Source organism: Hibiscus syriacus, unplaced genomic scaffold, assembly GCF_006381635.1.
Source record: "Hibiscus syriacus cultivar Baekdansim isolate YM2019G1 unplaced genomic scaffold, ASM638163v2 tig00112491_pilon, whole genome shotgun sequence".
Classification (NCBI taxonomy): domain Eukaryota; kingdom Viridiplantae; phylum Streptophyta; class Magnoliopsida; order Malvales; family Malvaceae; genus Hibiscus; species Hibiscus syriacus.
The window spans coordinates 993,451-1,010,680 of record NW_024063344.1 but is presented as its reverse complement, the minus strand read 5'-3'; the positions used below and the strand labels follow the sequence as shown (position 1 = coordinate 1,010,680).

General features: G+C 31.4%; 1 protein-coding gene and 1 pseudogene across 1 annotated transcript; both read right to left on the bottom strand.

The window, feature by feature from the left end:
* Nucleotides 1-22: 22 nt before the first annotated feature.
* On the bottom strand, nucleotides 23-6,021 carry LOC120180145 (annotated as a pseudogene).
* A 9,491-nt stretch (nucleotides 6,022-15,512) lies between these two features.
* On the bottom strand, nucleotides 15,513-16,136 carry LOC120180160 (uncharacterized protein At1g08160-like). Its single transcript, XM_039185543.1, has one exon. The coding sequence runs from the start codon at nucleotides 16,125-16,127 to the stop codon at nucleotides 15,513-15,515; it is 615 nt and encodes a 204-aa protein (XP_039041474.1). The 5' UTR covers nucleotides 16,128-16,136.
* Nucleotides 16,137-17,230: the final 1,094 nt, after the last annotated feature.

Sequence of the window (17,230 nt, the reverse complement as noted above, 5' to 3'; positions counted from 1 at the left end):
AAGTAAAAACACAGTCCAACATTCATTCCAGCAATTACAATTAATGATTTTACACCCGAATTAGTATTATATAATGAATTCAACAAGATGAATTGTCTGTTTCAAACATACACTCAATTTATGTAATCATCTAATCACGGCCCAAGAAAGGCGACAATGAGAGAAAGGAAAATAAGATATTTTTCAATGGTTTTTCTATTTTTCTTTTGGTTATTTTTATTAAATATACAAATATTGTTGATTTTTAAAGGATTGAGTAGGCACGGATGACCTCGATTACCGGTGTCCGACACATTGGACATTTTCCTCCATCATGGACCAGCTCATTCGCACATTTTGAGCATGTGCACATGTGCCCGCATCTGTAACAATATGATACACGTCAATGATGAAAACAAAAAACTGAAGGCCTCCAATTTATATGAAACTTGAGGATCAATTTTCAAGATTTACCTGTACAGTAATGAATCAATATTGCCTTCACAACATATACAACAAATTCCTTTCCTGACATTTTCCCAGTTAGACACATCCTTCGGCAAGTTGTCATTGATCATCCCTGTAATAGAACATCAGAAGAATATGAAACAAACCAGCATGAGAAAATTCCGGCAACAGAACAAGAAAATTATATCTCGAGGATAAACACAAGTAGAGACTCTTTAGGATTATCAACTTTCCCCAAGTAATACCACCCTAGTGAACTGATACGGAAGGAAAAGGAAAACCTTGTGAACCAGCAGAACGGTTAAGGGAAGCAGAAACTTCTTGTCTTATTGACCGTTGTAACTCAAGTTGCATATCCATGCAGGCCTCCAGCATCGTCTGCATACTATTCATCCTTTGCTGCAGCCTAGCCATGTCGATCCTCAAATCATTAATGATCTCCCACTCCTGCACCAAATTAGCAGCACAATTAAATGAAAATGGAGACCAAAAGAATAGTAGTCAGAACAGATTTAAGCTCATAAATTATATCCCTGCTCCCCCAATTAGATCAGTGAGATTCTGGCATGTAGTTAACTGCTGATAAAGCTCATTAAATAATCCCCACTATTAATAAACTTTTCAAAAATTGCAAATAAGAAATGACATACAATGCCAAAGTGTTGATGCGCATCATGTGGTGCCCAATTATAACGGTGCAAGTCCTGGTCCCAGAGTGATTGCATAGGTGGCATCCTGGGTGAAGAAAGAGTGGGTGGAGTCGTCTCAGCATCCACATGACTATCATTCTGATCCCCGCTTTGCCATTCCATATCTTGCTCAAGAGACACAGGAGTAGGAGATGTTCCATTTAGCTCCCAGTCAGCAGAAGCATGATTTTGCCTTTCCACATATGATTGTACCAACTGGTCAAGACTCTCGCGGAAGCCACTCTGAAGAAGGGTAGACACACTTCTCCTACAGCATTAAAAGTAACATGGGTTAGAAATACACCAAATTAGAAAAATCTAATCACAAAAGCTCAACAGTTAATAAAATTCATACCTGCTTAACAGTTCCCTCAGTTCCACACTGTGTACGTTATCATCATCAGGAAAATAAAATGTATCTGTTCTTCCGATGGTAACAGGTTCTATGTTGTAAGAACCCTCCAACCAATTCAGTGTAGTTTCGTCTAGGCCTCCATCCTCACGGTGCATGTCAGAGGTGTCTTCATTACCATCCATGAATTCATTATACTCGACACTAGCTTGCTGCCAGTCAGCTTCCACAGTTTCCTGGTCCTCCTCCAGCCGTTGTTCAACTTGAGAAGCAGACTCTTGAGCGTCAATCCGTGCTACTGGATTCCTTTGCAAATTTTCTATGTCATTCATTAACCCATAGGTCCCACTTACTCCACCATCTTGGGAAGAATGTTCATAAGATGCTACACCAGGATCCTGTAGATCAGTATGCTCTCCAGTGTCATTTGGCAAAGTTTCAAGGGGTAACTCATTAGCATGATTTCCTTGCCAGTCCACATCCAAGGTTCCTCCACTAACATCTCTGCTCTCATTGGACTCGTCACTGAAAGAACACTGCCAGTCTGTAGCAACACTCCCAGAAATTCGTTCTCGCCACTCTTCTACCCGAGCAGAGGTTTCCTGCCAATTTACATCTTCAACAACATCATCTTCTAAATCAGTTCTATCATCCAACAACCTTTGATTATCTGTTTGCTTGTTCTCATGTTCAGGGTTTTCATTTATTCCTTCTGTGGTTTCCAGTGAGTTATTTAGTTGGTCTTGCTCATTTCTATTAGCATTAGAATCAGCAGTAGATGATGTATCAGATCGATTACTGCTTGCAGGACCAGAACCAGAATTATCCAGTCTGGAGAAAAACCCTTCCCTGAAACAAAGGCAAGTTTCGCATAACATTATAATTGAATGGTAAAAAAAGGTATTGCTTAAATATAATCGATAAAGTTTATGGCATTATTTTAATTCAATAATGTAACTTCCACCGATAAAGCATCCAAAATGTTTCTTCAAAGCAAGTATAGTCAAGCTATTTCAGAAATTACAGCTAAAAACATATGACCACAAGCTGGTCCTGCAAATTTAGAAATGATCATTGAAATGTATATGTACTACCAAATTATCGCAACTTCATGTAGCTGTTTTGCTATACAAAGGCTCAGTAATGTGCAAGCATTTACGGACTCAACCTTGTTATCACATTGCTCAATACATTACTGATACTAATACTAATTTCCACAACTTCAATGTTACCAAGAAGTTCTTTATTGCAAGAATCTTGATGAATTATTTGAACTAGACACAAGGGATATTACTTTAAGCCGAACCAATATAAATTTGAGATCTAAATCCCTTGTTCAAATTCAATCTTCTGAATGCATCATTTACTTTATGAAAAAGTGGAGAAATCAGAAAGAAATTACAGATACTGCTTTGTAGGACAAACTGAGAGCTCAATGTACTAAATAGTAGAAAATTTGATTGCTTGAAGTTCTGCTAAAATAAAGTCTATGAAAGATGTTTACATAATGCAAAAAGAGTGGAATTGTAATACAGCATCAGATGAACTCTGCTGTTCATATGAAATAAAGAATAAAGTACCTTAGACCAGATACAGTCTGCTTTTGTCTCAATAAGCCTAATTCGCTGGCTGCAATAGAGGTAGATCTGTTACCTTCCCCCATTCTGTCATTTCTCAGGAATCTACCCCTCAGCAAGGACTGCATAAAAAAAAAGGTATATGGAAATCAATGAATGTCAGTAAAAGCAATACATGTTTGGTTTAATGCCAAAAGCAAGAAGGTATTACACTCAATAAGGTTAACAATTAGCATTAGGACGCATTAAGTCACTTGATTAAAAGCTACCAACGCAAGCTAAGATAAAACCACAGTTGCCCTCAAACAACAATGACATTTTTAGAAGATCCATAAAGACTGTTAGGATTTATGACAGTACTCTAGCAGACAATAATTAATGTAATAGGTAGCCTAATTGCTTTTGAGAGTTATAGAACTATTATCAGCAGAGCATTTAATTTCCAGAACAAGCTGCAAGCTACAAATGGTAAACATCAATCAAATAGGAAGCCTAAAACAAGGCAACTTGATGAGACAAATATGCTAGCATTCCCTACTTGACATATAATCTTAATTTTGCTCTTGGTTCAAAATCAGTATCATTTCTTGCATTTAATATCTACACTGACTCGCATGATATACGAACTTTCTCTTTTCATATGAATGTCACAGTTGCAATGAAGTCATTTTCAAGAATTTTAACAGGGAAGTATAAATCAATAATTAGACATCTAAATCTGTTGTTAGAAAAAATATTATGCTTTAAAAAATGACATTTAAGCTACAAGGGAAAATTTAAGGCAACTAACAACCTCATTGCATGCACAGTATACTTTTGTGCTAGAGAACAATCCTTATAGCTGTAAAAAACATGTAAGAAGCATCTCCATTAAGTGAATCTATAACACCAAAACTACCAAACTAGCCTTTACCTTAAATATGGGTATATGGGTGGTAAAGGAGGGGGGGCTTTTATTTGCAAATTTGAAAGAACGTGAACAACATGTGAACAACTAAAGACAATAGCCACCTAAAAATGGCTAGACTTTATTTGCATCTACCTGAATGCGGTTGCGATGGGCAAAATTTGATACAGCCCGATGCTCCAACAACACCTGGAGCTCAGTTTGCCTTTCTCTCTCAGCCTTCTTAAGCATATCAAGCAGGGCATGTCGGCCACATAATTTACGAATTCCCCTACGCACATGCTCAGTCCGGCCAGAATTCCGGTTAACCACCAATCCATCAAGAACTCGTTCAACTTGGCCACCAACATCAGCGGCTTGCTCTTCTCTACTATCAACACAAGCACCTCTCTGTTGGCTGTTCATTTGCACCCACTCCCTGATAAGTCTGACCCTCTCTTGCTCAGTTTCTCCAAGCCACTGGGCTCTTGAACTGTTGTTTCTACGGGAAACATTAGATGTATGATCCCTGCCACCACTGTTCATCCACTCCCGAAAATTTGCCTTACCCTTTCCCTTTCAACTTCCCCAAAATCAGATGAATGTTCACAGTTAAGATTATTCGAATCCCCATTCCCATTCTGCAACCCAAATCGATCTGGCAACCATTGTCCAAACTCATTCTCACTCACGCTCACATCATGTGAAACACCACTATGTTCACTATTTCGGCTATCAGAAAGATCAGTCACAGAGAGGTCATCATTCCTTGGTTGGAGCATTCTTTCCCTAGCCCTCTCTTGAGCATGACTCACCACATGCTCATCTTCAAGCTCCCGCCACATCTGCAGGAGTGAGGATGCCCGGGTACTACCATTTCCCCAATTTCCTGATGTTTGAAACTGAGACTCCCTTAGGAAGGAATTTTCAAGCACAGAAATATTGTGTAGACCAGCAACAGCCATATTGCTCCAAAATCTATATTATCAAACCCTTCCAACCCATCTACTTCAAATGCCTGAAAAATGCATTTGTATAGGATAACTTGCTATGTATCAGACAATCCCCTTTCAAAATATCGATAAACACCTAAAACTAGTTAGTTTTCATCTTTACATCATTTATCAGCGTTTGCATTGCCATCACCTTCATACATTCTCCAAAAAATCTGCAGCAACAACAAAAAAATCTCAGTTTTCTCAAACTTATTTTCACAAATAGTTTGTAACACTACTGAATCTTGATATCCAATTTCCTCGATGCCATGTTTCACCATAATGAGGAAGAAAAATATAATTAAACAAAGGATGTTCTTAACCACTACCTATCACTAGGATTATTTATCTATCATTTCGGGGGGAAATGTATTAGACACGTTACTTTTAATGGTTGAACAAAAATTAAAGTATATGACCCTAACATGTGCCATCAGTCACTGGATTGTTTTTTGAACAATCACTGGTTGATATTTCCTCAAAGAAATATGGGTATTATTCACAAAAACCTCCAGCAAACAAGCACAAAAGCAGTAAGCTGAATTAATTTATTCGGTTAATACCTTATTTTTAAGGTCGTGGGATCGATACGGCATTTCATAATTAGTAGTTATTGTACGGAAGCTACTTTCAACATGATGTTGGAGCAGCCTAATATCTTAAGTCTCTTACCCCCATTACATATAGGTTAATACCTTGTTTTTCAGTTAATAACATGTAGAAAGACAACGAAAATTCCGAATCTCAATTTTTACAGTCTCTCGCAAAAAAAAACGAAAAAACTTAACCGTTTACAATTTCTGAGAAATTCAAATTTCTCTTCTTTTCATCACTTCTGAACAACCAAACAAGAGAAACGAATAAGCATTACCAAATACATATTCAAATGAAAACGTAGATCGAAACAACCACAAACTGAAAAGGGGGCATCACTTAAAGAGAGAAGAATAAAAAATGAAAACAGATGGAAAATCGTACCGGAGAAGCTTTGAGTTCTTTGAATTTTAAGTAAAGGAAACGAGAGAAAGAGAGAAATGGAGAATGTGAGAGAACACAGAGAGATACCTGTAAGAGAAGGGAGAGGATAATTTATTATGAACAATAAATTAATTTTTTTTTTAAAAAGGACGGGACACGTTATTTTTATTTTATGTTATTATTTTTTTCCTTTTAAATATTCAGGTTGATGATAGAATCCGAACGCCGATAAAAAAAAACCCGCCGTAACAGTAACGTCTAAGAATCAATGGTAAAATACGAATAGGAGATTGACACGTGGATCGAAACCTTTTTCTCGTGGGGTTAATTAAGAAAGGTTCCCCAGATTTGGAAGTGTTGAAGAGAAAACGACTCGGGGTTATCTTCGTGATTTCTGGAACATGGAATTTTGGTTGGTTTATGAAATTTCAAAATAAAGTTCGTAGAAGGGCAATAAAGGAACTTCAAATAGAGAGGGAGAATGGGGATGGCCGGAATATCAAATATTGTTGTGTGCCTTTTTTTTTCTGTGAAATTAGAAAAAAAATAAATAAAGTCGTACTCGGTAGTACAAAGTGTGATCCTAAGAAATCTCTTATTGTGGAAATTTAGTAAACGTGTAATTAGCTCATAATTCCGTAAAGGTTCAGGCTATTATTATTATATGAGTACTAAATTATTTAATTTTAATTTTATTATCATTTTATCTGTCAATATACATGATATTGATAATTACATTATTACCTATATCATAAAATATATTTTTATTTAAACTTATATCAGAATAATTTTGAATATAATTGTAAACTAATTAAATTGTTGTTTATAATAACGTTTTATATTAAAAATGGTTATTTGTTATTTTAAAAAATTTGTTTAAGCATTGAAAATAATAACTAAATACCTAATATATTGACCTTCAAAATTAGTTTTGGAACATTAACAAATAGTTTTTACACGAAAATTATTGTATTTTACAGGAAAATAAGTTATAAATTTTAAATTCAAAAAAGAAATTAAAAGAAAAAACAAATTTAAACATATTGTCGATATTCATTAACAAAAAAAATGGAAATTCTTATATAATAATAATTTTTTATATTTTTTTATTGGTGGACCAATTTAAATTAAATATTATGAAAATAATCTTCTTAATCTAATTTACTTGATTCATAAAAATAAAATTTAAATCTTAAAATTTATCTAAATAGTATAATATACCATCTTAATGAATCAATCGATACTTAATAGAATAAAATCATCTTTAAAATGCTTAAAGAAATAAACTTTTGACTTTAGTGAGAGAGGTATTGCCGTTCCACATTATTTTTTTTAAGGACGTTGGCATCAAACATTAGGTCGGGTAATATAGGGAGATAAGGTGTTACCATTGAGCTGTAAATTCCTAGAAAAACAATTGACAGAATTTGGTAAGTTAAGCGAAATTATGAACTTTAAAAAAAATGGAGATAAAGTTAAAAAGGTAATTCAAAATTGGGAAGCAAACTTACCAAAGGCTAAGTGATTATTATAACTGGAAATGACCATCCAACTCAGTTGGTAGAGCACAAGGTTCTTAATCTTGAGGTCGTGGGATCGAGTCCCACGGATGGCATTTCATAATTTGGAGGTCTCTTACGGAAGTTGCTCTCAATCTGGTGTTGGGGGTAGTCTACTATCTTACCTCCCCTTACCCCATACATATGGGAAAAAGGGACAACCATTTCCTATGATTATAACTCTCCAACTATGCCTATTAACTAAAGCCATCTTTTGGTCATTATTATTATTATGAGTGGTTGTGTCTAATTAAAAGTTGGTTGCATGTTAATTAGTGTAAATGTCATTGTTTAAAATATTTTGAGATCCTGAGTTCGAATACCTACGTCTGTAGAATGTGCGCGTTGTCGGTAACTAAAAAATATGATGAACATATATTATATTAAAATCGCCTCATACATTAAAAAATATTATAACTAATGTTATAATGAATTGTTATTATTTTAATGAATTTCATATTAATATTTTAACTATTGTTGGGACGAATTTAAAAAAAAGATCATGTATGTAATAAAAAATTAATAAAATATATTTTCGAGCAATATCATATTCAGTCAATCAAACAATAAAATTTTAAATTCGAACTGAAATAATCAAACAATAAAATATAACATGTATGACAGCGTGTGTTAAGTAATCTCATCTTACGATAACTTATTATCAAATATAATCTTATACTACCTGGGGAAAAACTAATTGCTATTTTAATATTTAATATAATTATAATTTCCTTTTATTCTTAATTAATATCAATTTAACTGTTTGTTATATTTATTCAATATTCAACTCCTCTTCGTTTTTTATTTTGATTTATATTTTCTAAAATGATTTTATTTTCTATTTTTTTAAATTAAAAACATATTTAATAAATAAATTGAAATCGTGTTTTATATTTGTATCTATTTTCTTATAGCAGAAATATGAGAAATGAAATAAAATAAATTTTCATTTATATGGATTTATATCAACGTCAAAGATTTGATATTTAAAAATTATTTGTAAAACAAATATTTTTGCGTGTATATATATTTTAACTCGAACCAAACCATTAAGTCGAGAAACCGTTATTTTCAATTTTTATTTTTTAAAAATGTTTTTAATCAAATGTTTTTTTTTTCACATATTCTCTTTTACTGAAAAATATTTTTCAAAAAAAAATCAACTAAACTTATCTTTTATGTTTTCTAAGAAAATAAAACAAAAAGGGCTTATGATTTTTTGAAACAAAAATGGTCCATTTTATTTTTCTGGGTCAAAATTTGCCGTTTGTCCATATATTATATCTGAATTATAAATTTATCCTCCATACTCTAATTCGATCAATGTTAATCTTTATACTTTATAAAGTTTAAAATTCCAATAATGGGTAAATTGGTACATGAACAATATAATTAAATTATAGTGATACAACCAATGAACATAAAGTTAAGTGGTCAAACTAATACAAATCCTAAAATTCAATGATGTTTGGGGTAGTTTGTCCAAAACAATAAATAAAAAGCATTCAAATGTTATTATAAAATACACGCCGTTGGTGCATGGAAATTGGGAGGTTTGTTGTGGCAGTCATTATTCAATAAAAGAAGCTTGAAGAAAATGGGTTGACTCCAACTTTACCGGCATTTGGCGAAATCTTCGGCAGTGTTGAATTATATATTTATGATGGAACATTAATGTCAAAGACCAATTAATAAGATTATGATAGTTCAAGACTCCACTAATTGCAAAACTTAAATCAAAATAATTAAGTTGTCGATCACTACTCTCTGTGTCCTGCTGCATCCATCCACCGTCGTAGAGGTTGCTTGTAAGCTCCAAAATCCAATTCAACAACCCCTATAATTATTGACAGATTTAAAATTATTTTTGAGATAAACACATATATTATTAATATAAAAAAACATATGAGATGACATAAATAAAATTGTAAATTAAGTACTATCAATAAAATTAACAATTAATATAAAAAATTAAATTTTAAAATAAATATATATCCACGTCAGAGAAACCTTACATCCGCTACTACAATTATAACCATATGTATTTAGTAAAAAATAAATAAATGATATAGTGAAGTTAGATGGGCATGTCGGGCCTTGGTCCCTCAGAAATAATAAATTTATGTATAAAACTATAAATTATCAGTTAAAACGGTAAAATTTTATTATGATCCGTCTAAAATGATGAAGGATTTAATGTTTAATGAAATTTTAATTCAATGAGTTTTATCCTCATTTATAAATAATTATGTATGAACTGAAGGAGTGATTTCAAAAACAAAATGTGATAAATATTTTTTAAGTGATTCGAGTTCAATTAATATTGTTTATAGTGCATAAATTTATTTAAGATTTAAATAAGATATATATTATTATGAGACCACATCAAAAATGTTAAAAAAATAATTATTATATGGTCATTGACATTTTGAGGGGGAAAACTAATTACTATTTTTTTTACATTATCTTCGGAAAATAAAACAATTGTTGTTACTATCTAAATAATGGGTTTAAATTTCTTTAAAATTATATCTATCATCAACTGAATAATGGTTAGTGAGAGTCATCGGCCCCAAAAAATAATGCCCTTTTTGAGGTAAACCCAACAGCTTCGACTTGTCTCTTTCTTAATGGCACATTATGTAGTTACAAAATACAGGCATGGTCCTTTGATGGCCGAAAAGATCATATGTTTCTTTGCCATGTTCCGACTACATCAACATGAATCTGATCTTCACCCCCAAATAGTCACGTGGAAAGCTTATTCCCTACATATGCAAAAATATCATTGACTATAATATATATTATTGAGGACTTTATACCCTTAGTCCTTCCCATGTTTCCTTTTTAATAATTGTTGGTGTGATAGTTTTTTACAATAAAAAGGGTAAACTACACGGAACCACAAAATTATGGTCAAAAATCTATTTGACCACCAACATTTTAATTTAATTAATTAGACGACTCAACTATTTAAATGCTTCAATCAAGCCACCGACCGTTAATTTTTACCGGAGGTGGTGATGTGTCCTTTAACAAAATTGACATTATTATATATTTAGTCCTTAATATTTACACAATCTATCAATTTAGTCATTATTTTAATTTAATTAAATAAATTTAATCATCGAATCAAATAATGTCACATATTTAATTTCCACCAATCCGAAGGTGAAAACTGTCACATATTTAATCCAAGACCATTTGGGAAAGAAAGCAAGGGCTGAACCATTAAGCCAAGGCTAACATTGGGTTTAAATTGACAATATATATATATATTCTATTGTACTGTATAGATAAGTAACTTAATTTCATAATATTTTATATTTTCAACTTTAAAAGTTTAAATTTTTACCTTAAATTATTAAATATATTTTATTCTAAACTTAATTTTAAGAAAATATTTTATTTTTTTAAAAAAAATATTTATTTTATTCTTATCTTAACTTTAAAATATATTTTTTTTATTTTAACTGAAAAATATATTTCGTTCTTATCTTAAATTTTAAAAATATATTTTATTTTATCATAATTTAAATATATTCCAAATATATATATAATTATTACATTAACTTATTAAATATATTTTATTCTTAACTTAACATATTAAATATATGTTAAAAATATTTTTAAATTACGATAAAAATAAAATATATATTTTTAAAGTTAAGATTAAAATAAAATATATTTTTTATATCAAGATAAGAATAAAATGTACATTTTAAGTTAAAACAAGAATAAAGTATATTTTTAAGCTAAAATAAGATTAAAATATTTTTTATGTTAATATATAAATAAAACATATTTAATAATTTAAAGTAAGAATATAATACATTTTTAAAAGTTAAAATGATAATAAAATTATATTTTTTAAAAGTTAATATGAGATAAAATATATTTTTAAGTTGGATAAGAATTAAAAAATATTTTAAAACAAAAATAAGAATAAAATATATAATTTGATAATAAAATATATTAAGATAAAAATAAAATGTATTTTTTAAAGTTAAAATATATAAATAATTTTATTAAAAATATATAAATTATTTTAAAATCAAGTTAATTATTAATACAGAATGATATCAAATATATACAGCATATTGTCATTTTGGAACCAAAAATTTGCCTTGGCTCGTTGGTTTAGCATATGATTGCTCACCTACACCACCTTGAATCCCATTGCCTCTACTTATGCGTGATTTGTTTTCTTTCAATAAAAGGTGACACGTGTCACCCTTTGATTGGTAAAAAATAAATATATTAAATTAAATCAATTAAATTAATTTAACCCTCCAATCAAATGGTGACACATGTCACAATTTGATTCGAATATTAAATTTATTTTAATTTATTAAATATATGACTAAATTGATATAATATATAAGTAATAGAGACTAAATATATAATTATACCAAAATATTTAACTGCCATGTCACTACATCTGTTAATAATTAATAGCGGGTGGTTTGATTAAAGCATTGAAATAGTTGGGTGGTCTGATTGATTAAATTGAAACGTTGGTGGTCAAAATGATTTTTGACCATAGTTTGGTGTTCCAGTGTAGTTTACCCTATAATATATTATGAACTTCGATTCTAACACTTTGATTTTTTTATCTAGAATTTGATTCGTGAAAAAAAAAATCAGGAGTATAAGATCAAAGAGGTAATCTTGGTACTTTATTAATTTTTAATATATAATATACAGGTTTAGTGGGGTAGTCGTCATGGACGGAACAGCATGGGGGTCAAGTACAGAAGATAAAAAAAGGACAAAGGCGATGAGAGGGAGAAAAATAGGCAAAGAGAGACTACAAAGACATCAAAATTTTAACCTACTTTTAATGATTATGTGAACAACCATTACTATTACGCTTTCTCCGTTCGTAACTTATCAAACTACAACCTCATCTAATCTACATTAACATAACACTTCATTTGCTGTAAGTTTGGAGACAGAGATCACTTTGGAGGATTCAATCATAAATCCCAAATTCCGGGATGTCTTCGACTATACTCTAAAATGAAATTAATTTTAATTTTTTTCATTTAAAAATGTATCGACAATATTAATAAATATGAAATATCCTTAAAAAGCATCTTTTTAAGCTTATCAAAAACAAGATTTTTGGGTGATGGAAGCTCCTCCGAATTCAAGCTCGCTCCTAAGGAAAATTATGAACTTCAGATCATCTGCTCATCCTATTATTGATTATGGAGCAATGAATACTAAGCAGATTTGGGAAGAGGTTCGAATGAAAAGCAGTAAAGTACCATGGCAGAATCTGGTATGGTTTTCTTTTTCACATTCCCAAATACAGTCTTATCTATTGGATGGCTATTTTAGATCGACTCCCCACAAAGGATAGATTGCAAAGATTCGGTATTGAAACGAATGACCTGTGCATTCTTTGTTCTGAAGCAAGTGAATCAAGAAACCATTTATTTGATGATTGTAAGTTTACTGCCACAATCTGAAATTCTATTCTTCTGCTCGTAGGCTTACAAAAACCGTCCCTAACTTGGGATGATATACTAGTATGGGCAACTAATACTTGGAAAGGTAAATCTTTGCGTACTACAATCTTGAAGATTTCTTGGTGCACCCTCAATTATACAATTTGGGAAAAAAAGAAACCGAAGACTATTTAGAGGAACCTACATAAACGAGAATGAAATTCTGGAATCAATCAAGCAAATTGTAGGAATTTAACTTAGTAATAGGAATGTTAATAGATTAGATAGAACTAATCTTTCTCTCTGTAATTAATGGGGTATAGTATGATTTTGTTGTAATTAAGATCCCCTTCTTTTTGCTCTTTTGATTGTATTTGCTTTGTAGCAGTTTACTGCTATCATTTGGGTAATATTATCCAAAAAAAAAAACCAAGATATGATGCCATTATTGATTATCTAAATCAAACAGAATTGAGAAATGATATTATATTACATAGCTGTAAAGTGGATATATAGTGTTAAATAGAAAATAAATAGTAAGCAAAAAATGCCCAATGTTAAACTTTCTTTATAAAGTACAACTGATTTTCTCTTAAAAAGATGGAAAAGAAAATATAGGGAAGGGATAGAAAACAAGAGACAGAAAGCTAAATAAATTACTGTAAAAACGGAGGAGTCTGCTTAATTGGGTATTATTAGATGGACTGAGCTATAACTATATGAAAGGTTTCGCTTAAATTCATTTCATTTGATGTTGAGAACAGTGAAACAATAACAACAACGGACAAACAAATGCCAAAGAGAAAAAAAAAGATGAGTTTTAAAGAGCGTTAGGTTATGTGTCTTTAAGGCTCTCCCATTATCGGCCATGTCCATGCCCTTGTGTCTTTTGTTTCCTCAGCAAGATGCCATGCAGAAACGGTCAATTTTGGGGGAAGGAAGAGAGGGGTCTAGTTAGAAAGGCACTAAGTTTGGCTATCAGAATTGACAGCTTTAAGGGCACATGCCCTTACTTAATATCACATATATCAAGTTTTATAATGGTAGGACATCGTTTGTCTATACATGATCAGGCAAAATAACCAACCAACCAACCCCACAAAAATGAAATATAGTCCATACCCTTTTCTTTAGGGCAGTACTTTTGTCAGAAAAGGAGGTATATCTTGTCTTCCACTGCAGGTTTTTGATTGTTTCAGTCAAATGTAGCTGAAAGTCTTACAATTTGATCACTTACGAGCATTAAATCCACTTCTTTTTTCTAATCATGGATTAGTTATAATAAAGTGGAAACTAATGACACCGGTTGAAAAAGTTTCTCAGTATCAGATATAGTCAATTCATTTTACAGATGAAAAAAAAATGTGGGGTTCAGATAATCAAGCAAGGCTAGCATTATTCATATGTTATTAGGACTGTTTTACCTACTCTATGTAGATGACGAGTATTTCATAATCGTGTGATGAGGGCTGGTGAGATTCGGTGGAACAACACATCAAATTAAATGAAGCTTTCAATGCCATTAATCCACGGGGGGATCTGTAGGTGTAAGCTCTTGAAGTGTGTGTCTGCAATTTTTGCAACTAAACTTTACTCACTTGGCGTCAAAGTTAATCTTAAAACTAATGGATTGAAATGATGTTTACTCACTAATACCAAAGGTCGAGTTATTTTCAACAAATGAATTGTTTCTGATGCCACCATTTCTTCCTTTCACCAGCTTAACATTAACATAACATACTCTCTTACTTCTATTTTGAATAATAAGATTACTTTTAAAACAAGAATAATTGTTTTTGTTTTTAGGACTCCGGGTACGGTTAATTTGGTCATTGATCGAATTAAATTAGTGAAAATTAAATTAATCGAATCTTTTTATTAATTGTTAATAAATTCTTTTTTAAATTATGAATCGAACCGATAAGTTTTTAGAGTTAAATTTTGATTGGATCTTAAAAGTTTAATGGGTCTAATATAGTTAAAAATCAGTTGAGTCTTAATTTTTAATGGGTTTAAGCTTAATATATATAATATTAAATATTTTCTGTTAATTTGATTCATTAATCGACTTTGAACCGAATTAACCAAATTTTTAATAAAATTATCCGTTAGTCAATCTAGCATCTAATTACTCAACTGATTAACTGAGCTAAATTTAAATTTAATTAATTAATTTAGTTAAAACCAAACAATGAAGACTCTTATCTGTCCCAAATGAAAAAAAACCATTGGTCATAACTTAGTGATAGGATAGCCCATTTCAGCCATGGGCTAAACCAACAAACTAGACCAGAGCCTGTTTCTGCAGGTAATTTGGTAATTAGGATTGACAAGGTTAACATGGATTAATATTATTTTTTTATACATACTGGAATTCTGATGATAGCAGTAGCAGGTAAAAAAGAACAATTTTCACACCATATGAATCAAAGAAGAAAACAAAGGCAATAGCATGGAAGAGAGAAAATGGCAACCCTAGGACACCAGTTGAGAACATGTAAAAGAGAATTGGAAACACAAACAAAACCAGGGGGACAAAACATCATTGTTCGAAAAAAAAAAATCACTCTGAACTAAAGTTCTGTTTCACATGGTATCTTGTCAAAATGTTTATACCCAGATAAACGAAGTGTCACTGAGTAACAAACAATCCGTAGAGTACGATGATTAGACTTCCATATGCCTACCTTAACCCGAGTCCTTGCCTTAAAATGAACATCAACTTGAATCTCCCTTGATGTTTTTTCAACCATGAGATCCTTAGATGTTGACGGTGACATCGCCAAATTTAGAGCCACCAGTTTCGATTTGACTCTGCTGATATTCCTATGAGGCTGGAAGAAGGGATTGATTGTATTGAACGCGATGGTTTGATCTTCGTATGTCACCGTGGACTCGATGTAGTCATAATAGACAGAGACTCTTCTGTTAGGGTTATATGCCCTAAGAACAAAATCGAATGTGGCATTGAGATGGTTGTTGGTTAGGTTGAAATTTTGGAGCGAACCATTTTCAAGTGTGTAGACCAACTTTTTTGGGTTAATGACTAGCCAAGTGATCAACACGGCTAGACCAAGAATAACAATAAGGGCTAGCAAGCAAGTGGCAACACATCTTACAAGGCTAAAAGGTGTTCTTGGCTGTTGTTGTGTAGGCGGTGCCGGAACGGCTGTATTACTTGCCGGCATTGTTTTTGCGGGACAGGAGTTGGAATATGAACTCTGAATTCAGGGAAATGCCGAATGTTGTTCTATACAGGATAAAAAGTTGAAGAATATTTTTGCTAACGAACTTAAATATATATATGTAAACAAGGGGAATATTGAATTGCTTTTGTGTTTTGTTCTTTAATTTTTCCTTTTTCTTTTGCCAATTCTCTTGGAGGGACTATATGGTTTCTTGGATGAAACTCAAGGTATATAAAAGATTCATGGCATGTTCTTTTCTTCTGCTTCAAATGTTGTCAGATTCATTGCTGCAAACCTGCAACTTCTAACTAGGACTTCTATTGGTCGGCTGAATAAAAGAGGATTTTATAATGATTCGACTTTAATAAAAAAATTATTCAATTTCAATCTGATTCTATCAATAAACATATTTAATCCATTTTTATTTCTCGTGATTAACACTTTTAGACCAGTAATTAGAGGATATAATTTATGCAAGAAATGTTCGTGTATCAAAACGGGTTCCTACTGAATTTATATACGACTTTAATATATTTCATATTTAAGTCCAATCCAACATAAAAAGTATGTTTTAAATTTTATCAAAGTATGTCTATGTTTATAATTGGTTAATTAAATTGGTTTATATTATTTTTTTTAAATAATTATACTAATTTTATTCTATATATATATGTCAAAGAATTGATGCACTAAGTTAGAACAAAAAAAAACTAAGTTTGTTTTTTTCTCTCTTTTTTGCTATACCCGTGGTTAGTTTTTTTTCCTTTCATCTTTGTGATCGGAGGCGACACTAGTTCTAATTCAGATTGATGATCATCGGAATTCATTATTTTTCTTTGCTCTATTATAGTCTATCTTTGTTTTTTCTTATTTTTTATTGTTAATAATTTTACCTTTTTGGCACGTATTTCTCTGTCTTTATGACATATTTTCGGTTGTTTAGCTGTTGTTTTCGTTTATTTTTTCATGGTTGGATTTGACACCGTCACGACTGATTAAGATAGAGCTTATTTGTTATCATGATGGTCTTTCATGCTTTGGACCTTCAAATTGAATTTGGATATGCGATTTGCGTTCGTGAATAATATTTTCACATTGCTCGA

Bases quoted from the DNA above. Each gene is read 5' to 3' on its own strand.
- LOC120180160 (XM_039185543.1), bottom strand. From the start codon at position 16,127: ATGCCGGCAAGTAATACAGCCGTTCCGGCACCGCCTACACAACAACAG.